Source organism: Strix uralensis, chromosome 1, assembly GCF_047716275.1.
Source record: "Strix uralensis isolate ZFMK-TIS-50842 chromosome 1, bStrUra1, whole genome shotgun sequence".
NCBI lineage: Eukaryota > Metazoa > Chordata > Aves > Strigiformes > Strigidae > Strix > Strix uralensis.
In genome coordinates, this window is record NC_133972.1 from 27,478,757 (window position 1) to 27,506,357 (window position 27,601).

General features: G+C 42.3%; 1 protein-coding gene across 4 annotated transcripts in view; it reads right to left on the reverse strand.

Moving 5' to 3' along the window:
* RBMS3 (RNA binding motif single stranded interacting protein 3) overlaps positions 1–27,271 on the reverse strand; it is a 711,881-nt gene extending 684,610 nt beyond the window's left edge. For 3 of the 4 annotated variants that reach the window (XM_074860855.1, XM_074860836.1, XM_074860862.1), the window contains exon 1: positions 26,243–26,511. In XM_074860855.1, the coding sequence (XP_074716956.1) occupies positions 26,243–26,422 (180 nt within the window). In that variant the 5' untranslated portion in view covers positions 26,423–26,511. Of the gene's footprint in view, positions 1–26,242; positions 26,512–27,176 lie in introns of those variants that run through there. The other variant, XM_074860846.1, reaches the window with a different exon arrangement.
* Between the last annotated feature and the right edge of the window lie 330 nt (positions 27,272–27,601).

The window sequence follows — 27,601 nt, forward strand, 5'->3', positions numbered from 1 at the left end:
CAGATGAGGTTTCTGGGATCTCCAGTGATGGGGTGAAATGATCACTATTTACTTCCTTCTTCTCTCCCCTTCCTATCTGTGACTTCAATCCTTTGGTTTTCTTTAGAAAACCTCAAGATGAAGTGGGATTCCTTAGGTCTGAGTCTATTTGTTACACAAGTAATTTCTGTAAAATGTTTTCTCCCAAGTTTCCTAGAAGAAGATGGATCAAACTCCTCTCTCAAACCCCTCCTCCCTGCCACCCCAAAAGAAGCAAAGAAAGCTAAAACAGCATTATCTACTGACTCAGCATGCGTTGAAAAATGTGATGGCAGTCAGATCATTTTCAAGAAGCACTGAATGATAAAAAGGAGTGGCTTGATGAAATATTTTCCTAGACTCAAAATTTCATGTGTAAACAGAGTATGGATTTAGCAGTTCTACCCACACACACCTTATAAGTACACCATTGTCAAAGGAAATCATCACTTCAAGTAAATAATTTTTAAATGATTTCATAGACTCTGGCTTATAACTGGGGCACCTCAAGAAGGACACCTTGCAACCGCATGTGTATGCACAAGTACCACTGTTATCTTCTCTAACCACACACTGAAACATGCCTTGTAGCACAGAGGGAAAAGGAAGTCTGTAGCCTACAGAGCAAGGAAAGAGTCAAGATGAATTTGCTCATTCGCAGCCCCCCCTCTGCTTATCATCATGCAGGAGGAGGAGGGCGATCTATTGATACTGGGTGTAAAGACAGCCTTCTTCTGATCCAGTGTTGCTTTTGTTAACAGCAGCGAGTTGCTGAAAGAGAACAAATGGTCTCCCCTACGTGCATTGTTAGGGTAGGAGACAAAAGAATACCTGTTTTGAATCACTGAGGACTATTACTGTAACAAAGTACAAGATAACATTTCGCCAGAGGATACAAGAGATTCTGAGAGGAGCAACAATGAAACCAGACAACCTTTCCCTCATCTTATCAAACTGCTTGGGGTACTTAGTGAACAGTGGGGGGAAATAATAGCAAATAAAGAGCAAACACAGTTAATCTTTATACAAAGGCTTTTTGATAACTAATAAAATAGAGTTAACACTGGTGTGCTGGCCTTTGCCTACTCACATTGCTTAGAAGATAGGATATAAGGCAGGCCTAAACAATTTTAAGATAAACAAATACATACGCAACAGGCAAATGTTGCATGAATGAATTTCCTCATTCTCCTTTCTCAAGCAATTCAAGAAGCAATCAAAGCACTCTGAGGTTTGGTATGCTTTCACATACTTTTTTTTGACACGTTGCTTTACAGAACCTTCGTAAAAGCCCACTATCAGTAGCTTTGGTGTCACTGTATGGTATGTAAATGGAATAGGCAGATCTTTGACATAAAAATAATAATCTCTGGTAAAATTACAGTACTACAGTGTATCATAGCATCAGAACTGTGGAAATATTAATACATGGATCTTTGACAATACAATGCAAGATGTCACTTTGAGCAGTTATTATGCTAATAACGGATACTTATTATAAAACAACATGAAAGAGGTAAGCTATGTGGGTGTAGAAAGGGATATTTAGTATTCAGAAAATGTATTAAAAAGGAAGAAAAAGCAAGTGGTTCAATACAGCAGCTAATCCCACATTAGGCAGATGAGGAGTTCCCTGGCAGATGGGTGTCAGGGTACCCTGGGACTTGGATAACGCAGTGCATTATCTCTCAAGGGAGCACACATGCCAATATAACTTACAGACAGCATCCTGCGAGCTTCTTTTTGTTATGCAGTGGGCCAAACTGGGACTGAAATCACGAAGACGGTGGAAAAGTGGCACTAGAGCTTTGAGGATTAATTAGAAAAACTGTTCAAGTCTACCAGGGTTTCAAGAGAAGATAGTCTGCTCTGTGCTCACTAACTTTCAAGAAAAACTTTTTAAAAAATGATACTAAGGAAAGAAAGTAATGTACCACAATGAGGAAAAGGTCTCGTACCAAATTCCCTATACAAAGCACGCAAACAAGCCAGCATCATGAGTGCTTCCATTTAACCTACAAGAAAGCGACCATTTACACTATGGAAAAAAAAAAAATAAATTCTAAGACTATGAAATGTTGCATTTAAAGCCAAAGGAAATATTTACAAAGGGTTTGTAATATAAGGAGGAATCCAAGGAAAGAGAGTCTCTGTTGGCTTGATGGCTAAAGAGTACATTTCTCTAGGGTTTGTCTACTTGGGGAAGGAGCAAGCTATAGCTATTCTACATTAACTCTCACCTGGGCCCTCTTACTCTACACTAAGGACCCCTTTTTCCACCTAATCTGCACTACAGAGGCACTCTGGGGGCAGAATCACCTATTTGGCACAGTGCTACTGCACTCTAAATTCAAATCCTAGTTGTGTTTTACAAAAACTCTTTCCATCTAACCAAGCTACACGCAGTGTGTTCATGGGTAGCTGAAACCATTCTCGCCCTTACAAATATATTCTTCAGCCCTGAAAAACATGCACCACGTTTGTGAAGACAGAACATAAGATACAGCACTTCAGACAACAGCCATAAATAAAATTCTTACATGCACAAATGTAATCTATTTCAAACAGAAATGTTGGTACTTTTGCTGTAGCAGTTGGAAATACCTGTCTTTCAACATTAAGCCTTGCAAGAATAATGCTTAGCTGAAATCTAAACCTTAGTGATTGCAGCAGAACAACTAGAAGAAGCTTCAGTCTGGGAGAGTGAAACCTGCCAGATAACTTGCATGCAGGTAGGAGGAACCCCTTACCTCAAACAAATAGTACAGGGAATAACATGAATTTTGCTTACAATTGCAAGGATTTCCTCATGCATACTTTTATGTACAGATGCATTTCCAGGTGAACTGAACTGACCGTGGACTAGACCACAGATCCCCCTTTTAATTATTCGGCAATTTTCTGGGTCAACTTTATTCAACCACCCACCCACCAACCCCCTATCCTTCCCCCCCTTGTAGATTTCTACAACTTTTTCAGGGTAGATGCAGGCTCCCTTATAACTCTGTAGCCTTTTACATGGTCTTAGTTACCTTTTGTGGTAGACAAAAGGCAACGGCCACCTGCAAAAGCTATCAACAGAAAACAGGGAGTCTGCAAACTACATTGCAAGTTACTGCTTTAGTAGCACAACACCAGAAGACAGCTGTGACCAGCCACTGATGTGTTCAAATTCCTAAAACCGCACATCTACAACTCCTGGGGCATGTCCATTGCAGAAGAAAAACTTGTCTTTCCCCTGCATTCGATTCTGAATTTGATTACTGCCCAACATACTGAGAACAAGATTTGGAGATTGGCAGTTTCTTGCAGTAGAAAGCACTACTGCAGTTGTCATCAGCGGGACCTGGAGCAAGCTGGGAACACGATGAGAACACAGGGCATATGTGAGAGAGCAGTAAGAGTTTTCCACTATACACACCCTTTAGAGACACGCAGACTTAGCACATTCCTGCTAACTCTTATGATCAAATTCCTACTTTTACAGTAGTTAGGTTTTTACCCCAAACCTTCAGTTCTAATAACCAAGGTATTCTGTTACACTTGCAAATTTCCCTTAAAGAAAGGTGGTGGGCAGAGCATAAGAAAACGCTTGAAAAGAAGATCTCTTCAGAAGCTAAAAAGCAGGAATCATTCATAAATCATTCATGAGTCCTAAACCATGCTCATCATTGGGATCCTGATTCATGATTTGAACTGCGAAGTCTAGCAGAACTGCTGAATTTCCCTTCCCGACAGGTGAACATAACTCATTTCACTCTGTGTGCTAGGGAGCCCTGGAAGTTTTCTTGGTATTTTAAGATAAACTGTCCCTTCAGGCTCCAACAGTCTCCTCTTCCCTTCTAATACCAAAGCCTCAATTAGACCATGATTAAAGAGGCTGTACTTACAGATACTAGCAGAAGGTACAGGTTGTCAGTTTTATTACAGGTCAGGAATTTGTTTCTCTGTGTATTTTATACTTCAGAGTTTAATATGGGAATAGAGTTTACTAACAGGCAGGTCAGATTTGCTAAACAACAGGATTCAGTCTTGATTATCAATTAAACAGGCATAAAAACATCTAAACAGATGGTTTCTGCCAGTCAACAGAAGTCTTAAGGGGAAGAGAACTCACATTCATTCACAGAAATATCTTATGCAAAACTAAAACAAATCCGACAGAAGATGTGCCTCACATGATGCTTTAAACTCTTCTTTGCTTAAAAAAAGTGAAAGCCTGTATACTGTAAAATATCAGTTAAGTAACAGAATTCTGCAGCTCCTTTTTCTTTGTGAATTTGTTTCTTACAATTCAGAGCACCGCTCAGTTTCTAGAAAAATATGAAGCAAAATCATTAACTTTTGTTGCTGCTTGGGAGTGCCAGATTAAGAATCTCAATCTCACTGCCTTAAATACGTCCACACACACACACAAGCAGCTTCAGCCCCACAAGACTACCAAAAGTAAAGGCATAGAAGCCAGTTGTTGGAGTCATCACCCGTTTTCACTGAGGCTCAGCTCTGGCTTGTCTCCCTTACTTTTGACCAGTTTCCCTCTGCCTTTCTCACACTTCAGCTTCTGCGCAGGTTCAAACAGATACCTATTTTTTAATTGCCAAAGAAAACGTTGCTTTCTCCTGCATAGTTCATCACGTGGTTTCCTCACAAAGATGACACTGTCCCATAGCGTTTAATGGGCAACATTCAGTTTTGGATGAGTAACAAGTTGAAAGTCTGGTAACACGCAGTCTCCTAATTTAGAAATGGAGCTTTATAACACTGAAATACTGCAAGAAGCTCCACTGCTTGCCCTTCCATTAATTTTGTTACTTACTGTGTTGGATTCTCATCAGCAATTCTTAATTGATGTACTGTGAGCCATGCCATCAAATATTCTCTACGGATCTACTTGGCAACAATGGTTAGTTTCTAAATTTTGGTAAGCTACCGATTATTTATTTTGTGATTACTTCAGAGTAAAGATCTTCCTACGTTTTGGAAAGCCCCAATAAATCATGGGCACTGCTACAAATAAATAATATACTATAATAAGGACTCTTATGATGGTAATGTATGATGCACAACCATTTTCCAGATGCTACAGAACTAATTGTGCTGCCAACTGAAGGAGCCAAATCCAAAACAGATCCGTAAGAGGAATTACTGTTGAATCAATCTCATCAGTGAGAAATGCTTCAGTCCTACAAACCCTTGTTCACATTAGCATAGTCTTCATAAAGTTAATGAAATGCAGTCTGCCCCTAATACAGCTGTAAACCCAAAGTATCTCCTATACAGGTGCCCCAATCTGAGTCAGAACTGGTGTAAAGGAGAGCCAGAACTAAGAACATTTTCCATCAGAGCAAAAAGCGATGTCCTAACACGGTGGTGTGACACCATTGCAAAGCAGCCTCTGTGTGGAACAAGAGCTGCCTGACACGGACTCCACCCTGACCCAGGAAACAATGTAGTGGCACAACTGCGGTACTGGAGCTGCATCACCACTCAAACATCCTTTACGCCCCCAAGTCTCACAGCAGAACTGGCCCTGTTTGTCTGCAGGGTAAAATATCTCTCCATGTAAAGAACTGTGGTCCTCCTCAAGTTTTAAAGAATAAGGTAAGTAGGGTGTATGGGCTTTGAGGCCAGAAAGGATGACTAGAACATCTAGTTTAACTCTCTTGAAACAAAAGCCAAAGAACTTCACCCAGATACACAATATGAACAAAAACACCAAGAGGCAGACTTACAACACACTCTTTCCTAGTCATCACTTAGCTAATCTTTAGATTTTTAGTCTTTTTAATCCTCCCTCATAAATCGATACCTCTAGTTCCCAATTATTTTAGTAGCAGGCTCTCTGAGCTGTATCGTGTAAAGAAAATTAATGACCTTTAAAACAGAAAGTTTACTTACACAGACATTAATTGCTATTGTAGCACAGATGAACTGTTAAGCAGGCCCATGAAAGGTTTTACTTGAGCACCCAATTCCAGAGAAGGTAATACTTTACTCAAATCCTTGGATAACAAAAGGTCAAACGCAACGAAGTTCCTATTGGAGAAATAACCTACTCAGGTCTATTTGCCAAGTACTGCAAACAAGTTAACCATATACATCATTAAGTACTGAATCTCATTATGATCATACGGCATAAACCTGATTGCAATTACAGTGCCTTAGGCAGATGTAATTTTAAGTAGAGAATCACTACTCTGGACAAGATTTATAAACGATTCTCATTGATTATCATTTCCAATTAGAGGAAATAAAAGCATTAAATGGCCACTTTGATGTTGGAAGTGACCTTTCACCTGGACTCTTTCCCTAACAGATGAGGGTTAAATTTACTGTGACAGCACCTAACCACATTTGGTATGGCCTGTGATTTGATGGTACTGGTATCAACAGCAGCAGCAGGCTGAGTTGGTAAAATCATTACATGCAGTGTTTGTATCAGAAGTATGCTTATTAGTATCCCAGGGAGTTGGAAAACGTAGGCATTTTCCAATTACCTACTTTACATTTCAGTAGCTAAAAAATGACACGTAGCTATACTATTACCTACAAAGGGATTTTTCACAGGATCACACATTTTTCTCTTTTATATTTTTTTTTCTGCTTAATGGATCTCAACTTTATTAATTTCAGCTCCAAAATGCTAGCGTTTCCAGTAACAACCAATATCCACAGGTAAGCAAATCATAGGTAACATCCTCCTCTCCAAACAAAGAAAATATTGTGTTTGTAACATAGTACTGCCTCTTTCAGTTAGCATAGCCATGTGAAATTAAATATAAAAGCTCTAGTGAGTGATTTTTTTACTAATCTTGTGTAACACATTTTGCAAAAGTGTCAAAAAGAAATATAGTTCAGTCACTGAATATGGAACGGAAATTATTTACTTTACAATCCAAACTTCTCTATTTACATAAAAATAACCTTGCCACAGCAGAAATTTTAGGCTAACACACAAAATTAGCAGAGTCAAATTGCATATTATTCTAAATAGGTTACTTTATAGCCATCGTAACATTAGATCTAAATACAAGACATACACCCATCCTTGCATTTATACTATAGCACGCAAATAATATTTCAAAAAAGTGCAATAGATAAGCATCAGAAAAGGGCTTTTCTAAAACTACCACCCTCTCTAAAACCTGTATTTGTATACATGCACAAAAGTCTTATTTCAGTATTAATGTTATTTATCTCAGAATTGCAATTGATATTTCCATAAGAAAGACTGGCAAAACCTTCCAGGCTGTAGAATGAGCCATGTATCACCTTTGTTTTATTTCTTCACTGACATTTTTTTAGTGTTCCTTTTACTGACATGGTTTTGTTTTATATTGGTTTTACTAGCGTCCTAGCCCTCATTGCTGTTTGTTACGCATGCCTCTCTACAGTCCATCCACGAAGGAAATGAATCATTACAGCTTTTAGTTACAGGGCCTGACTTTTTAAATGCAAGCTGTAAGGCTCATGCTTCCATCCTCACCATCATCCAGCACAGGGGCCCTTCCATTAGACTGTGCTATTAGGCAGGAGTCCTCTGGAGAGCTCTGCTTCCACCGGGAAGAGCCATAAACATGAGCTGCAGCGAATGCCAGCTGGGAAGAGAAATCCATTGCCCTATCTCTCTAACGGAAGAAGTTACTCCCCAGTGCAGCTGGCAAGCTGCTCTCAGGCTCCCCTTTGGAGCCAGCCAGAAGACAGTAGTTCATGTTCACCAGGAATTACTTTCTATTTGCTTTCATTTTCCTTTAGATTGAAGCAATATTTTAACAGAATAAAATTTTAAAAGCTGCCACCACCATAGAGCTGGCACAGTCTGCAGGCTGCTGCTCTGGGAGGGAGGTGCCCCCCACCCCGCCCCCGCCACTACTCTGAGGCTGAGGGAACCTGGTATTTGTGCTAGTTTAGCCATGAGCCTGAGGAACATGTCATTTTCTCCGAGCAGCTGTCGGGCCTCCTAGGGCCAGGGCTCTAGCAGGGCTGAGCACCCTCCCAGCAGCCACAGCGCTGTGGGCTGGGAAACCAGAGCTCCCAGACCTTTGCTCCAGCTGCCTCTCCAGAGCTAACTGACCTTTTGAAATATCTAGGCTTTTTGCTGAGGATCTAAAAGGTAAGAACCATCTACTGCTGGGACTTCCACAGTTTTCCAAGTCTTGGCTCTGCACCACCAAATGCAAGGGTATCAGGCCTTTGCTGCAAGGAATATCTTCAAGTAACAGGCTCCCCTTCAGCCTGCCATGAGTCCAGATGCAACTGTGAGAACCTCTCTTTGATTTACTGAATTCAGATCAAATCTGAAGTGTTTAGAATGAAATATTTTGGAAAAATCTTTTGACCAGCTCTCCTCCCCCATTGACCCATCAAATCTACCTCCAGTTCACCAGGTGTGATGAAGCTGTGTCCTCAGAGATCCACAAAGAAGGACTAGAAGAAATGGAAGAGAGGAAAATAAAGTAGTAGGAGAAAAGTTAATCTTGACTCTCTCTTGTCCAATGCCTGACTCTCACTTACATTAATGAAGAACAATAGAATAATAACAAAACAAAAAAAAAAAAAAAGGAAAAATACATCCTCTGTACACAGAGGGTACTTCAAAGCCTTTGAATATGACAGAGTCATTGTCAACAGCCTGTAACCATGTGGAGTACACAGTTCATGACAGACAGTTGGAAGACTTGGCGCGCAAACCAGGCCACAATAACGAGCAATGGCAGATTTGCATGTCAGGTCTTTCCACCATAGCGCAATTAGTCTTCTGATACTGTAGGCATGACTAAGGACAGCAGGATGTGAGAGTAGACAATAGGGATAAAGTGAATGATTAAATGGCCTTAGACTTAACTTGTGACCTCATTCCATCATAAACAGCAAAGAGTGAGAGAACTTGTATGTGGATCAAACAACCTGGCAGGGTTAGCTGATCACGTGAAACAAAAGAAACAGCATACTGCACGCATTCTTGGGCTGCCACAATGTGCAGTCTGCAGCTGCAACACAGAAGACCCAGGTAGCATCTGGGTCCCAGAACAACCTAGCTGCCTACCTGGTAAGATGATTAGGCTTCTTCCACAGATAACAAAGCAGCAGCTGCTGACTAAGGAGAGCCAATAGGCAGCACAGACACCCTTAGTGTCTGCTGCAGAGCAGTAAGCAACAAAAACACAAGAACCCACATGAAAAAGAAGTCACTTACCAGACCTCTGTCCATGTAGCACACAGCTCTCCAGGCTGAACTGAGCCCAACCCAGAAGTGCTGGTTAACTCTGCACTGCAGCCTTTCCCATTGCCTCCACAAATCCAACTCAGGAGCCTGATTCCAGGCTGTCCTGCTTTGATCAGCAAAATAAGCCCTTTAAGCTCTAGAAACTGTGTCCAAGAGGTGTCTTTGTATGTCTAAGAGACGAGCCACCAGGGTGAGGCAGCAGAATGAGAACAGATCATCTTCGTTTTCCTACTCTGTCTGCATTGCTTCTCTGTGGCTATTTACAAAGGGACACCAGTTCATCTGATTAGCAGCCACAAGCATGAACAAGCCATCTTGTCCTCTGACGCACTTCCTCTCCCGAGGACCAAGCATTAAGCAACACTGAGAGTTTTCCAGGCCTGTCCTATTTTATACTCTGCTAACCAGACAAAGGTACTTTCTATTATCCAAGCGTGTGGGAGAGACAGTCACCTTTACAGAAAAATTTGCAGCATTGGCTCCTTAGAAACACTGAAATGCGGTGATTCAAACTCCTAATGAGACTGCAACAGAGTTTGCTGTAACCAGACATGGTGAGCTTTTGGAAGGAAATGGGTACAGCTGTGGTAATCTGCACAGGAACAAGAAATTGCCACTGAAGATTTACCCAGCCAGAATCCTGCAACCAAAAGATTGCACAAGCAGCTGTATATAGTAAAGACATAGTAAAAAGGCCCTTTTGACCTCATTAAATAGCAGAGCATCTTGAACCAAACAGGCATTTCCACCATTCTTTTTGGGTTTTAATCCCTACCATTGCAATTGGATACTCTTGTTATCTACATAAACAGTTGAGTGTATACATTAGTGCTGAGCTTTCTAAGCATCAGCATGCTCTTGCACCATCAAGCTGCAGAGCTTTCCTTCTCCTACATTCAAACCTCCCTCTTCAGTTAAGTCAAGCCTAAGCCTACCCCACACATAACTCCCTATTCCTCTGGAGTCCTGTTAAACTCTTGCCCTCAGAGATATCCAGTGACAATGAGTTCCGTCAACAACTAGTTCACTCCATGGCAGTGCATTTCTTTTTACTACTTTTGACTTTGACACTTTTAAGCTTCACTGAATATTCCTTGTTCTTCCCTGATGGTAGAATAGCATTTCTTGCTCTGTAGAGCCTATACCTTCATTGTCTGTAACCTTTTATCATCTCACTTCTGATTCATCTGATTCATTTCCTCTCCAAGGTAAACAGTCCCAATCTTCTCGATCTTGTACTATATGAAAGTTTTTCCTTGTCTGTTTAAAAACTGATTTAGGTAAACAGTTAAAAACTTACTCTGTTAGCTTAGCTTATACCTATAAATTACCCATGCATATTAAATTTGTATTACCTAGGTTTAACTGAATTAAGTGTATCCACACAGGAATTTTCACCAAATTCCTAAAGTCAGATTAAAATCATACCTTTTCTTAAAGCAGAGCAAATGAAAGTGTAGTTAGGCCATAGCCAGTTTCTGATCCACAAGGACTTCCAAGAAGAATTAAGACAGTGCTTTGGGAAAGAGTATATTTCAACAGACCCCTCAGAGACAGTAATCTCCGTTATCCTGAAATTCATGAAGCCGCCATGCATAGCAGGGAGTAATTTTTCTGGAATATTTTCCATCAGCAACATAGGGATTTGTTACAGAATTAACTTAACATGTTTCATCTTGATAGCACCTCCATTACGGGAGGTAGTCTATTGCCTAGGCAAGTCAAACTGCTATTAAACCACAGATTTTAATTCAGCTGCAAGTGAGCTGCCCTATTGTACCCAGAACACAACAGAGATATAATGAAATCTGCTATAAAAATTAATTCTGAAAATATCAAATACAAGCATTGTTAAGTTTAAACAAAGGATATTTGCTAGTTCATTCCAAGACTTAGCTGCATTCAAAAATCCAATGAAAATTGGCTTTTACACACATAGACGCACACACACATTTGCTTGTGGAATAAAAGTTTTAAATTATGGCTATTAAATGCATAGTATTTCTTAATGATAGCATTCATTGTTATACTCGTAATAATACATTTGACAGAGGAAAAAAAGAAGAATTTATCGAAAAGCTGCCAATGGATTTTAATAAAAAGTACTTTCCAATAGAAGGCAACGTCCTTATCTACTAGACTACAAAGTGCTTGAGTATTTCACAAGGAATTTAGAGGCACTATTTTGCAATAGAAACTTACTGAAAGTTACAAAGAAGCAAATAATTCTAAAACCCAAATATACAGGCCACTGAGTTGAAAGAAAGTAATTTCCCGCGTTAACATTAAGATCTATTATACATGCATATAAATTTTCATGCAAATCAGACTTCACTTATTGTGTATTTGGCCTTATTTAATTAAAAACGAAAAAGACAGAAGAACACCTACCCCCCTCCATTTTGCCTATTAAGTTGTTGCCGCCAACAGGACCCTCACAACGGTGTTTCGATTGAAGCTAATCACAGAGAAGAGGTGTGCACATAAACACAAGAAAGAAAACTAATGCTTAGGTTAGAGCGAGCAGCCACCTGGCCTGTCTGTCACATTCACCTCTATTCACACGGTAATTGCTGTGCTCTCTGGAAAGCTGACTAGCCCCTTGATGATCTCAGAACACCTAGTTATCCCCTACTGAATCATTTTCGAAATTGGTAAATAATACAGCTAATATAAAAGGAGGGAATGTCAGACACTTCAGCCTCAGAGGCCTCACTTTCACCATAGGCAGAGACTCGGTGAATGCAGCTGAAATACACACAGCCAGTCCTGGTCACTGCTACAGCTGTGGTCCTGGCAGAGATGCCCCTTGTTCAGAATTCTTTGTGTCCACCCCATGTGTGTCCCCTTGACACTTCTCTATAACCTTCATTCCTCTTTTCCCACAGGGAAACATGCCGGCAGCCTCCTGCCCTTGGCTGCTCCATGCCAGCGGGATGTGCTAGCTGGATGGGCAGAGCTGCTGTGGGAAAGGCTTACGCAGAGCCCCACTTAGCTTCAAAACACCTTCCTGCCAGCTCACTTCCCCTGCCTAACTCCACTATCTATAGCTTTCAAATGCCTCCCCTTCATAATCACACCTCCTACTATTCTGGAGACTATTTTGTGGGAACGCTGAACATATTTGTTGGCTCACTGGCCCCTAGCACACTGACTGCTCATTCAATAACATTCACACAAGACTGGAAAAGACTTGTCATCCTCTTACTATCTGGCACTCCGTTACTAGCTTACTACTGTTTCCCTCTGCTGTACAGGTCCAAATTGGATGTCAGACACAGAAAAATGCCAGCAAAAGCTCTGGTTCACAGTCAGGAACCAGTCACCGGACAGAGTCCAAAACCAGACACACACTGGCACGTTACCATTAACACAAGGTTTGCCATGAGGAAGCCCTTTGCCATTCATCTTTCTGTCAGCGAGGACAGGGAAAAAATTGGGTTATTGCAATATTTTAAAATATTTGCAAGGTGCTTACATCCTATAGTGATGACATTGGTCAAAAACTCAGGCAGACACCAAGACAAACAGATTCTCCTGCTTCTGTAGCCAGGTCTTCTCAGGAGCAAATTCCCACAGAGATCACACAACTTACAGAGTAATTGTCTCCCAGTTGTCTAAATATTCAGGCAAGGAAGGAAGGGATTAGGTCCATAAGTCTGCCTGCTCACTAGCCAGCCTGCCAGGCACATCGGCCACCCAGTCCCATCCTTCCCACTGTCGGGTTCTGCAACTGACTGACTTTCCCAGACTCGGCACAGCCACAGCAAATACACCTGGGGCATTCCTGCCAGTGGCTGAATTGTCAGCTAAAATAATCACCTGGCTGTCACCAAGAGCAACACAGGTAGGGCAAAGGGGAACAACCCAATACGCATGCTTTCAGTCGATATGGTAAACAGCTGACATATGGTAATTTTAAAGGGGTTGACATGCTGCAGCAATTATAAAAAGGCTGACACTCAGCTGAAAGAGCTGACAGTTGGAAGTTACGCCCTAGCACAAAAGAGAAAAAATGAAAGTGAAATGTGACTGAACTGTTGTTTTGCGTGCTCATATTTTGTTGACAAATGTATCTGTAGGTATGAGAATTCGGCCCTTTCTTAAGTGTCACCATCAGTTGCTGATAAAAAAGCAACCTGAATCTATTACAGATGTGTTACTCTTCAAACTGATGCTCCTGTGAGAGCGAGAGGACAAAGCATTCTGCTCTTATAAATCTATTGTGCAGGCTAAGGCTCTAGTATCAATAGCAACATTTGGCATTGTTACGCATCCCTTCTACATGGAAAAAGAGACTACTTGGAATTTGAAATACAGCATTATAATGAAATACCTCTTTAAACATATCACCCTAGGAAAATGCAAGTTTGCTGATGGTTTCAACTTTGAAATATTATTTTTTTTAAGGTGCTTCAAACCATTGTTCAGTTATTACACTAGCACTTTATATGAACTATCTACTACCAAAAATAGATTCAGGTTAGATATCACATCCCCAGCATACTTGTTTCACTGAGCTCTAAGACTGGTTTTGATATAGTAGGAAATACAATTTTACACTGTTGAAACATTATACTTAGTGCTAAATGAACATACAAGTATACATGTTTCATACAAGTATACGTGTTTCATTGTAGCAGCAATGTTTAAATACCTAGAGAGAGATGTTACTTGCCCCTCAAAAGCTCAGAATTGCAAGATCTTATCCTGCAAGTGTGCACCCCTGACTGTGAGACTGCAGTGAGTAATTTTATTTACAGTTACATTCGTTGTACACAATTGTCAGGTAATTCATATCAACTTTTGGAGTTTGAGTGCATCTGAAAACTCTGTGTAGATGCAGTTTCATTTTTAGAAGCACCAAAGCATTTTCCAGCACAGAAACATACAAGAATGAAGTGGAAAATCTACAGCATTCTCCTGCTTCAAGGCAGAATAATTCCTAAGCCCAAACAAAATCTCATCAAGGGAGTTTCTGTCTTTTGTGTGGAATAAAGTAAGATTTGGACTATGCATGTTCAGTAAAATTGTTATTTTAACAAACTTTAAACACCCAGATTTATTTCAAACTACAACCTGTCCATGTTCCTTACTTTTTCTCCAAATGTGAAAATTACTCCCAAAATTATACTGGGCAAAGCAGTTCTCTTACAACCTTGAATTGCTTAAGATGCATGGAAGTGAGTTTCAATTTCTCATTCATGCTATAGCATGTCCTTCTCCTAGGTGTGTAAATATAAGAATCTTTTAAACTGCTAGAGCACTGACAACGCACATCTGAGTACCTCATCTGAGACTACTAATCCACCTTCCACTAGATTATATTTAACAATCTGTACCTCCCCACTCCCTCCTGCACAGTTCCTACTCATAACAAGTTTTACTTCGTTGTAAATCATTTCAAGAAGGTGAAATACAACATGCCTGTGAAAAAGTAGTGAACTTCCTTTGCCAGTAGGATACAAAATTCATCATTAGCCTACTATGAAATCAAAAATTAGATCTCAATTTTTAAAATTTTGTTAGCATATTAGAAGCACTTTTCCAAACTCTGTGTTTTTTAAATTTATTAACTTACTAGTCCTTTTGACCCTTGCACATCTGGGCTGATGCTAAAGTGCTCCAGCTGCTGTCAGAGAGATACAGTAATGCTCATGTCAAGGGTACAATCTCTGTCTTCTGTTCCTGAGTCCACAGAAGCACTGCCAGTGCATGCTGGCACCGGTTTGGAAGGAGATCAGGAAAGGGGACAGTAACAGACTATAGATCAGAGGTGACACTTTGTCCCCCACTATGGCCAGTATTGCACTGGCATCCAGTATCACCTGGACAGACCCAAAGAGTATTTCACCTATGGTTAATGTGCCCCCAGATACTTCAGATCAAGCAGCAGCCTGCCACACAAGCAGGTCCCATTCCCTTACACCTGCTAACAACAGAGGAGGATGGCTAAACTGCCTTGTTCTTCTCTTCCTTAACTTTACACTTAAATTTACTACTAGCTGCATTCACGCATTTTCTACTGTTTTGGCTTTAAAATGTTAGTTTTATTATTCTTGCCTAACTGTTGCATATATGCTTTTTCCCCATTATTTTATGAACAATTATAATACAACAAATCTTGGTTGGAAAAAGAACTTAGTATTTTCTGCCTTTACTCTGCACGATACATTTCTTTGTGCACAGAGTAGCACAGTGCATTTCTATACTTATCATTTGGTACCTCACCTTTTAAATTCTCTGCCGTGATGGCCACACCACCTTTCAGAGGTCTTGACCCTGACTGCTGAAGTCCTGTACTCCTCCTCACAATCTTCTGGGTAGCTGTGACAGCCTTTGCTGCAGCGTTAGAAAGGAACCCATGATGTACGAGAAAGCAATGACCACACTGCATGCTGAGACTATTGATATCACAGAACTGTGTGTCAGCAGGTACAACTGCTCTGACCTGCATCTTAAAAATGGCAAATGTTCTACCTATGATGGATTCATCTATAATTTTCCTTTGCGTAGGTGAGAAACAAGTCACCTGGATCAGCAAATAAGAGAGTAACGCTTTAGGCACCTGTTAACTGTTATATCACTGTGTCTTCCTTCCCCTAGTTCTTAATAATAATAACATACCATAAATAATACAGAAATGCCTGTTATCTATGGTTATCTAATTTTAATGGCTCTGGTCTCTTCCACTTATTACCATCAGATGTGGATGTACGACTAAGAGGTGTCATGATTTGATCAGAGGTAACATGAACAGACAGTTGTGAAATGCAGACTGGCATTGCAGAATGACATCTTTTCATGGGCTTTGCTTGAACCTGCAGACAACAGGGGCATTATGGAGAGTTCTGAGCTACCAGGAATAAAGCCACAGTCCACAGGATAGTGTGATCTAACAGATAGCCTGTTGTGAGGGTGTCAGTCTAACTCTAAAACAATAGCAGTTAGGTGACTGCACATTACTTGACCAGTTAGTAAGAAAGACCTTAGTAACTGTTCTGCATGCAACAGCATGCAAAAGGATACAACTATAAAACACTGCCTAAAGAGAGAAAGTTGGTGAGTCTTACCAACAGGCAGAACATGCACAGCAGAGACCAGACCAGACAGAGAAGCCAGAGCCTTGCTCCTGCCCTGAGCAATGTTGCCCAACACTGGGTGATTCCAGTTCTGAAGTAGATCTGGCTGATTATCTCATGACAGTCCTGTGGTATGACCCTTCTTGTACAGATTCCCTGAGCCACATTGACCTTGATCGCCTCTGACTCTCTAGCCTCCAAATGGTTTCTCTTAGAATTGATTAATCATTTATTTATCTTCTGTGTAGGGTCCATCCTCTTGACAAGTTCAAGAAGTGGCACGTTCAGTCCCCATTTTAAGGTCTTACGAGGCCGTGCTTTGCCTTAAGATGACACCACCAGGTGTCCACCGCATTAGCCACCTCCCTATTGTGGGAGGCAGACAAAGTCAGGTTCAGGATAAATGTCTGACCCTTTGTTACTGCCTTGCTCCTCTTGGTCTCTTGAAAACTTATATGGCTTTCCTTCCCATTAAGCTTGTGCATTTCCTCCCTTCTCCCTCTGGAAACACATTCATGGTCTCCTCCAAACTTAAGTGTTCTCCGTTTAAATAAAAATTTCCCCAAGTGCACAACAGGCACACTTTAACTGCACACACTTAAGTGACTACAGAACATCTGTGGATGTCTGTCTTTGAGGTCATGCCAGCAAGCTCACCATTTCCCTGCATCCATCTTAACAGCCATCTGATAACGGTGTGTCATTTCCTGCGTCACACTGCGTGTGCATGGATTTCGATGACAGTGTGGATGGTGGCTGCTCTGCTTAAAGCAGAAGTCAGTTTATCACTTGGAAATTTCAGCATGTCTCCCTGACACGGTAAAGCTGAAACACGCTTCCAGTTAAATCAGTTCAAACAGACGCACACACACAATTCTCGTTCTCTAAAAGTGGACTGATCTTCCTGAAATCACTTACTAGATCAGGGAAAATTTAGTCTAAGAGCACATCATATGAGAGTCATGGGAGAAATAAGACAGGACAAAAAATGGGGATTGTTTCACATCTAAGATCTGTGGGGATATCCCTTCTAGCCTGTCATATCTCAAACCCAACTAACTGAAATATTGTATCTGCTGCTTTGGCAAGGACTCGCTGTTGCCTTTTATTAGACATGAAGCGATAGGTGGGAGAGAGTGAGCCAATTAATTATTAAAAGTGGCTTTCACATACTTTGAAAGTCTGCACGTCCTCGAAGCACACTCAATAAAGTTAACAAGGCTAACCAGGGCGCTGTGTAATGTCTGTGAAGCCTAGATAGGTATTTTGAGAACTCTGCGAGATTCTGTTGTGTGCTTCCTTAACTCCACATGGACCCAATACACACTTCATAAAGGTCTTTTGTCTAAAATACGAACCTTACAACTCCTTCCTTCCAGTCCTACTCAAAAGTTGCTGTTTTCAATTAGCTTTCCAGCAAGGACTCTCTCTTTGCCCTCCATGCCACTCCCTTTCACTCTTAATTCACCTTATGAGCATAAGTTATTTACATCCTACCCCCACATAACATGCTCACCTGCCCATCTGTGAGGACTTGCAGATATCCCTCCTGTGTTATGTCTGACTCACATGGTAACTACCTCAAGGTAATAACGTACTCTTTTTGAATCCTCAGCAAAGCACAATGCGTATTTATTATACTACAGTTAGTATCAAATGACTACTAAATATAACAGCTACAACAATTACCTTTGGTAGATACTAGCCCTTTAACTTCCTTTGCACAAAGACTTATCTTGAGCATGTTTGGGTCCAAAAAGAGATTTTCTGCTGGGGACTCCTAGAAATGAGTATAGATTCAGTAGTAACCTCAGTGAGACAACCATCATTAGTTAATAGCAAAGAAGAGGTGTCAATGAGGGACCCGTTGAAATCAGTTAACACAGACCCTATGGTAACAGAAGAAGCATAGGTTCCACACCATTTTATTTTCATTCTCCAGTCAATGATAACAATTCTTTGCAGATGGTCTAGAACTAAATGGGGAAATACTCATTTTATCTCCCTGCAGTATTTTCAGTTGTTGATCACATTATCACTTTGAACAACTTGTGTAGAACTTCTTTTTGGAAAGAATAAACTCTGACACGATAGGCCAAGGCATTCATGTTCAATGGAATGAACTCAGAAGCCCGGGAACAGTAAGTATATTAACCAAGCTTTGGGGCTTGAATCTAATTTTTATTCACCCAACACTTGTTTTTCAGTCAAGGAAACTACTTCTATTCTGCTTCTATAACAAGATTGGTCTTCACTTAATAGAATGTATAATGAAAATAACAGCTGTATTTAAACACATGGCAGAAATCATTAGGCATGGAAGAATTACTCTTTTTCTAGTAAATCATGGCTGTCTAACAAATTTTATACACGACGGTTCTTGTCCATACTATAAGCCAAATTGTGTCTTCTTTTATCCCAGTTAAGATGCACTGGTTACTGTAATTCCTGGAACAATTCATATTCCCCTTATAGCTCAGAATGCAATGTGGGGAAATGAAACAAAACAGAAGTTTTCATTATAGACAGAGGGAATTCCAGACCCATGGAGAAAGGATGAGGAGTGAGGAAGGAAAGAAACTACTGTAGAATACTTAATATCTGTAATATATTTCAGATCTGTCCTTTTGTCTTCTACATGTTTAAATATCACATTAGAACCTGATCTGAGCACTACTTTTATAGGAATTATCATCAGTGCTCCTGTTGCCATTTTTCCTATTTACAGCTGTAGTCCCATTTTATTTACTATTTGGGTATTTTCTGAGACAGGTTGTTAGAAACTAATAACTCTGCTGAGAGTGCGCAACTTTTTATACCCTTACTGGATAATTACTACTGGCAGCTAGTCAGTACAGAAATCCACCTAGCACAAGCTGCTGGGAAATAATCCCAGTCACTATGTGAGCAGCACGGCTACAGCCAGGCAGAGAACAACCAAATATGGAACCAAACAAAAACCGAACCACTTCACACATCAGTAACTGTACTTCCATCTTAGCTCTGAGCAATTAAGTAAACTTTAACCTCAGTATAGTAAGAATTACTGTGCTGTGAGGGTGCAGTATGACACAGTAAGCTTTTACCACGGACAGAGATGGTCTAAAAACACTGTGAGCATCTAGCAAAACACTGGGAATAGCATGCAACAACATGGGTATTGTTCTTTTCTAGCTTCATTGATTATCCATTGTTTGAAGCCTCAGATTCGTTACAAGCTGGCACTCAACCCTTGGACAGGAATTCCTGTGAATACTGGGCTTTTGAGAACAAGCTCTATGTAAGTGGGAAGGATATGCCATGCACTGGCCAAGCTCTGGGCTGCCATGTGCAGGCCTGAATAGGGCTGCTTTCCAGTCTCAGCACATAGGCATGAACACATACCGCTACATCTGAGTCAAGGCACCGTCCCAACTGCTCAAGAGGAGATAACAATGCCCTTTTCAGTGCTACATCTTCCTCCGAGTAGGAATCCTCGCAACCCTTCTGCAGCCAAGACAAATTTGCCTTTAGCCAGAGAGCCAGTTCTGTGTCTTCTGCATACAAAATTTGTGGTTGTGCTTCCGATGACTCAAGAGTGTTATTTAGTTCCCACCCATGATGTTCATTGTTTATGTCCCTGGATTTGTTACCTAATCAACTACATATGCACTTAATTTCACTTTGGAATAACTCTAAGTAGTACTTACTTTTCACAAAATCTCTGCATTACATTGAATATTTCTGTGTTTACCCCAGAAACCAGTCAGAGTGTGATCAGCTTTTCAAGCTTCATCCGCTTATTGATCAGTTGGTTGAAAAATTTAAACAGCTGTTTGTTCTTTGCCAAAACATTTCTCATGCAATTTATTTAAGGGGATAACTATTTTAAATAGCATATTTTTCTTTCAGAAGTCCCAGTATTGTGTAAGATTTTAAAGAATCATTCATATGCACTATCATGTATGTTGTTCTAGTACAGACACAGGCAAAGCGCAGAAGTCAGTTCCTCTCCAACTTTATGCTTTAACTCTAACATAAAACCAGTGCTAGACCTCATTCTCCACATTCCAGATTCTCAATATGCCACCTGAAAATAAATACATTTTAAATGTGTAGTTACTCTACTTAAGGTAAAATTCTTCCCAATATCAGTAAAAGGAATTCTCAGAATATGAGATAAAAAGTAATTTTGGAGCTATGAAAATTACGAGCCTGATTCCCAATATCTCTTCTCCTTATGGATTCTGATGTCTAATAAAATACAAGTTTATTAGTCTTGCCTTCAGTTGCGGTACTAACAGTTTCTCTCTTTTTCTCTATTCTTCTCATCTGCTTATTTTTGTAATAAAGGCACAATCCTAGGTTCATCTAAGATTCTCTCACTAGAAGGCAAGAGGAGTGTGAGAGGCAGAGTACATCAAATGCATGGAAATGCATAAGTAGAGCTGCCTGCAAAGTAGGGTTTTCAGTTCACAGTGAATTTCCTCTTTTTGATTTTTTTTTTAATCTGATTTTTTTTTTATTCTCCTCAAAGCAGATGGCCCCTGGGCCTTTCTCACTAAAACAGGTTAATGGCATGGTTAATAGCTTTGCTACCCACAGCAGCAACACAAAGGACCAAAACCTCCCTTCCAGAGGCACCTGCCAGGCACCGTGGCTCTGTGCAGCCGTTCCAGGTAGATGCATCTGGGAGCCTCCCCACACCGCCAGGAGTTAGAGCCTTCCCTGGAGCTGTGGCCTGGGACTCTGCAGGACAAACAACCAAATATGAGGTACTCAGCACGTCTTGGCTCTGTGGCTTTGGGACAGACTCACTACCCAGACAGCCACCAGGCTCTGGGAACTCTCTAAGAACAGGGTGCTAGCACAGAATATTCTTCTTTTTCAGACCATTTCATCAGGAAGACACTGAACTATGCAGATCAATACCAATATCATGATGGCCCACAGCATGGTAGGGAGCAGCTTAAGAATGAAGAATAGGTGCTTAAAAGTGGACGTGAAAAAGACAGAGTTGATGTTGCTGGGCTGAGGAATGATTTCTGAAACATTCTTAACAATGAGTTAGAGAAAGACCCATTCTTCTCCAGCTCTGTCCACACTTTAAAGATGCACTGGGATTTCTGTCTGACATCAAACTCTCAATAGCAATAGCCGCAAGTCAAGTTTTCTGCTGCCTCTGAGTGGCTACAAATTTGCCCATCCAATCAGACAATGGCCTGACCTTGAGTGTTCATGCCTGCATTACATCTTGGCAGGACCATAGCCCATGATACACCTGGCACAACCTTCAGTACTTGGGAAACTCCAGCTAATACAAGGTGTTGCATTTTATATAAGTGTCGGGAGAAGTTGCTACCATCAGCAACTGGTAGTGTTGTCTAGCTCTGCCTTCTTTGTACCACACACTCCAGACTTGTTCCCTTTATCCACTACTGATTTCAGTTTCAGCTTTTGGATCTTAACTTCAAGTTGCTCAATGGGCTGGGTCCAGGTTATCTGAAAAAACACCTAAACCTCCAGGAAAAAGACATTGGTTGACAATTACTCTCCTGTGCACAGTGGAACTGCCTAAGGTAAGATAAGCACATCTGACCTGAGACTGGAGTGATCAGCCCCCAAAAAGAAATTTCCCACCATCTGCTTCAAGCATAAACTGCATTTCTTAGGCCTTCTCTAAATGTAAACACATAGTAACACATGGCTTTTCAAACCAAACAAAACTACATACATAAGAGAAATTATTAAAAAATAATTGCCCCTGAAGAGTCTTCCACTCTTCCTGACCTACCACTTGTGAAGGATGAGTGAACCACCATATTGTTGACAGCAGTAGTCCTGTAAATACGCTAGCAGAAGGCTTTCAGAACTGACGATTAGACCAGATCATGTGTACAGCAGAACAGAATTCCCAAGTTAATAGCAAGTGCCTTTCCCCAAAGCACTCAGCATTTCCCCTCTAGAAACTCACACCTGGGTACCACTTTCACACAGCGATATCACAGGTGAGCATTCTGGGAAATAACATACAAAGAAGCCCACAAAACACTTCAGAACTCTTATATCAAACACTGGCAAATTGTTTTTGAACCAGAATACAATGTACCCAGCCCAGATAGGCTTGCTTTTGCTGTAACCTTAGTGTGCTCATTTCCATGTAAATACACAGAAAGTTCTTCACCTTGGAGCTACTTCAAAGGGGGTTTTGTATCTGGAATGGAGGTATAGAGTGAAAGCTCTGGGTGTGCTTGTAAATCATTTGTGCTAAATGATCTGTGCAAACCTCAGACATACAGAGGTTATCCTCAGTGGAAAACAAAATAAAATGCTCTTATTTGGGTATATAGCGTTACATTACCAAATCCATACCTAGGACCAACTTCTGGAGGACTTGGGGTCTACACAGTACTTTGGAAACACTGTAACACACTGGCTGTAGCTAGGGGCTTGAAAGTCCTAACTCAGGGTACCACCACCCCTGGGAAAATTCTGGTCATAACGTCAGCTGTGATGAATGTCACCCATAGTCACCAATCTGCAAAGGAATTACAAAGCCGCTTTCAACTCTCAAACTGCTTCCTACACTGATCCTTGCAAAGATGCTATCGCTCCAATATAAGCTGGAAAGAATCCTTGGCAAAATTTGTGGGCCCGTGTCCCTTTGCACCAATCCACGGAGTGGCAAGACAGTGCAACAGCCCACCCGCACAACCTGTCACAGGCATCAGCTGCACCTCCAGCCAGGAATAAACAGCCAGGGTTGCATGTTGTTCTCTCCCCCAGTCACCCACTTTGCCATACTGGAGAATGTCAACATGCTGCTGTACATAGGGTTAGACCTACATGCTTTTAACTAAAATAACAGAAAACATTGTAGAAGTGTTGAAAAATATTTTCTGATGCGTTTTGCTTTAAGAGAAAAAAATAGTATCCTTATAGAGTCAACCATCTTCTAAATCTTACACTCTACTATTTCCGCTTAATTTTCTCCCACCTAAATGGCAGCTATGCTTTAAAGCACCAAGTACTGTATACTTAACAAATTATAAAGTCAATCTTCATAATTTCTCTTCTCATACACTGAGATGGTTTCAACACAGAAGGATATATATATATATGGGAGGTAATCTAGGTCTTCCTCCAACAAAGCACTTAAGCATACACTTCAGCATGTCAGCATCCCAGCTGAAGACAATGGGATATATTTCAAGTTATGCACATGTTTCACAATTTTATTGAAATTCAAAGACAAATAAAAAATGAACATACAGCAGAAAAAAAAATCCTTATAATGACGCTGTGGCAGTACCTCTACTGAAATTCCATAGAATTAGGAAAATACTTCCTTCTGTTAATTCAGCAATGTTCCTTTTGGAGGCTGTGACAAAAAATAGCTTTATTAGAGCATAAATTTGACCCAGCTCCATTTAAACAGAAGCAAAAACTCTTTTTTCCTTCAGTGGAAATGGAGTTCAGTGATAAAATATAAGACTTTTTATAATTGAAGCATGATCCCAGAAAACAAGTCCTGACAGTGGAATCATAAGATGTTGTCAAATCTTAGTATTTAGTTATCCGTAAGTATACACATGTCAGGAAATCAGGTTGTAATGTCCTTTACAATTTTCACGTAGAGCGCTTACACTTCTAGGATGTATCAAAGCGCCTCTGACATTTGTTTAAGGGTCAAATAAACAATGGTACTGTTATTTCAATCCATTTAGAAAGTTCTTGGATGATGTTTCCAGCAACACTTGGGTTTTGTTTTGTGGTTGGAATGTTTTTTTCACAATAATGTTGGATTTTACTATATTTTTAATGGGTTTTCCCCTTCTCATCACATTTCTGGTGCCACTATTTCACCAGATACCTGAAATACTTCTACACTAATAAGAAGTACTGGTTGTCCTGGGACAACATCCAGAAAAGATACATACATTTAGGGAGGTTTGAAATATCACAGCACTTCCCAAAAATGTAAGTTAGTCATTGTAACCACCTTGGCAACGGCAAGCCTGGAAAAGCTGATAGTGGATTTAGAAAAAGGAACGTATCGCAGCACTTTAGCATGGCTACAACTAGGACCAAAAAAGGTAGCATTTTTGTTTCTGTGTCCAGAAAATGCCGGCGAATAGAGAATAAAACGGTGCAATACTGAGGTATCTAAACACGTTAATTAGCCACAGCGTAGAGAATGAGGCCTCCTCTAGTGTTCATGCACCTCCAGTCATAGCTTGTTTGCCTTCCTCATGTCCACGATCGGTAAAACATTAGAAAGACTGCGTGGCACGTCAGAAAGTAACTATTGAGCAGGGATTTCTGCTGATGGCAGGGGTTTTAAATGCTCAAGGCACTGGCACAACCAACTCGTGTAAATGGCAACCTTGGCTCTACATTTTAATTATTTTGAAATAAAAGCATTTTAAGTTCCAGTAAGTAACACAATGCGAGGAAGGGATGCTAGATACAATCATCACACACACACAAATCATTTAGCTACGTACAGTAACATGCAGTCCCGACAGAATTAAATATTCATAAACTCAAGGGAGATGAAATTCTGTGTTCATCTGTCACAATACATAAACCAGCAGTTATCATTTCTGAAATAAAGCCCTTGTATCCACCTTACTAAACTGTGCAGGCCCTGTTTCAGTCATCAGTCGTTGATACTCTCTTTAATTAAAACAGTGGGACAGATTTTACCAAACAGTAATGAACCTAGAAGTACAGGAGGTAAATACTATGAACTCGGGGTCTCCAGTTAGAGATACCATTTTTTCAAAACACCTTGTATTCCTCATGATAATTGCAACTCTAGTCATGCCAATATGCGGTGTGACATAGTTGTTGCATGAATTTATTGCATTGCTGGTTTACATTCCTTCATTGTGTTACTGTTCTCTTACACATCTGTAGCAAAACCAAACTATAGTAAAACTAGTTGAAGAAACACGGCTCAAATCCTGTACATGGCAACACTTCTTTTTTTCATTTACGCTAGGCTTATGATCTGTTTGGGGGGGGATCTGTCCATTCAGAGAATTGCTCAGATTTCAATGAAAAATGAACGGATGTGTTTTACGGTCTGGCACACACGGATCACTCCTTGCAACAATCACCGTATTAGGATGAAACTTCGACATAAATGTCCCTGCCTATCGCAGACCTACTGCCACAGCCGAATTCATCGGCTTCGGTTTGGTAAAGCCACGCCGAGAAAAATGAATGGAAATGAAGACAGTGCCCACAGACAAAAGCACTGATCAATGCACTCCGCTGACATTATCTTAACGGCAACCTTTCTCCATGCCATTCTCCCTACTTTCCGATTCTTCCAGCAGCAGACACGTCCGCACTAAAGGCTGCGATCTGACCCATTTCTCGCCGAACTCTGTCACCCCCAGGTTCTCCCTCGGCAGCGAGCAGCCGGCGTCCCCCGGTCCACAATGACACAGCAGGGCTGGAGGGACACGGCGCCGGGCTCCTTCCCCCAGGTGACCGGAGAACCGAGGCGCGGGGAGGGGAGCGGCGGGGAGCGCCGGCCCTGCCGGCACCGGCCCCGCGAAGTGAGGTAAACTTTCGCGGCGGCACCTGGGCCGCCGCCCGCCGCGCCGCTCCCGCAGGGCGGGCGGAACAATGCCCGGCGCCCCGGGCCCGGCGGCGGCCCCGCGCCTCCCCGCCCCGCCGCCCCCGTGTCCTCAGACAACCCCCGCCGCCGCCCCCCCGCCCCCCCTCCCGCCTCCCTCCCTCCCTCCCTCCCTCCCGCCGCCGCGCTGACAAAGGGCGGTGCGGGGCTGCCCGCGGCGGCGCGGCCGCGGCCGGGCGGGAGCGGAGCGGAGCGGAGCCGCCGCCGCCCGCCCCCCGCCCCGCCGAGCGCGGCCCCGGGCAGCGGCCCCTCCGGCCGGCGGCGGCGGCGGCGGAGCGGACCTACCTTTTTGTCCTCTTTCTCGCCGCCGTGCCTCCGCTCCGGGTGGCCGCTGTCGGCGGCGGGGGCCGGCTCGGCGGGCTGCCCATCGCGGTGGTGCGGGCGCTGGTGCGGGCAGCCGCCAGACCCCGCCGCCGGGGGGATGGGCTCCGGGCACGGAGAAACTCCCTTAACATCCATCTCCATCTTCCAGTTCACTGTATGGCGAGACAAAAGCAGGCAAACACTTTCCGCCACCCCGCGTCTTTCTTGTGCTTTCCTTTCTCCCTCTTTTCTTTTTTCCTTCTTTCTTTCCTTTTTTTCCCCTTCCTTCCTTTCTCCCTCCCTCCCTCCCTCGCTTCCTTCCTTCCTCCCTTCCTTTTTCCCCCCTCAGGAGGCCGTGACACGCATGGCTCTGGCCGCCGCTGCTGCACCGATCCGGCGGCTGCAATTCTCCCCTCGATCCTCCAGACTTTTGTATCCAGCGTGTGTGTGTGTGTGTCTGTGTGTGTGTGTGTGTGTGTGCGCGCGTGTGTGTGTGTAAGAGTGAGTGGGGGGGTGGGGGGGGTGCGGGTGCGTGTGGGTGCGGGTGCGCGCGTGTCCTTGGCACGACGGCCTTCAATCGCCCCGAACCAGCAAACGCGAACTAAGCAGATCTCTCGCCACGAAGAGCAACTCCCGGCCCCAGCCTAATCGTGGCGGTTATTGACTTTACGCTATCGGTGTCCCAGGCCCGGACAAGCCCTTCTGGCCGCAGCCCTTTGAACAAAGTTAACTGGAGGGAGCCGAGCCCGGGGAGGGGGTGGGGGCGAGGGGAAGCCACCGGGGTTTAACACGGGGGAACTGACAATAACCCGGTAATGTCAAGTAAAAGTTAAACCTCCCCCTTCCTCCCCTCCCCCTCCCCTCTCCACATCCCAGGCAAGCGCAATACAGCAAAGCAAAACAAGCGATTTCAGACCTGTGCAAGGTGCTGGTGGCGAGAAGAGACGAGCATTTACCCGATTGTTGCTTTTATTTTATTTTCCCCTCGCCTCCCCCCCAGCACCACCCGCTATTGCAAATGTGGGCTCCTTGATGTTAATCTCCTCTCCGCGGTCTGAGCGTATGTGTGTGCCTGGAGCTCCCTCTCGCTCAGGCTGCCAGCGCCACGCAGCACTGCACAAGGAGAACTGGAGTAAGGAGAAAAACAAGAGCAAATCCAGGCTGGAAAGCTAAATCAGGACCAGCCACCGGCTCTCCGATTTTATCAATGCAAATAGAAGAAGAGAAAGGGAAAAAAATCGCGGGTAAGCTGCTAAATCAGTCGTGACGGCAGCGTGCACACGATTATTTTATGCCTCGTGCTAGCTTCCTTCTCAGACTGAAGTTAGACATGGTGGGGAA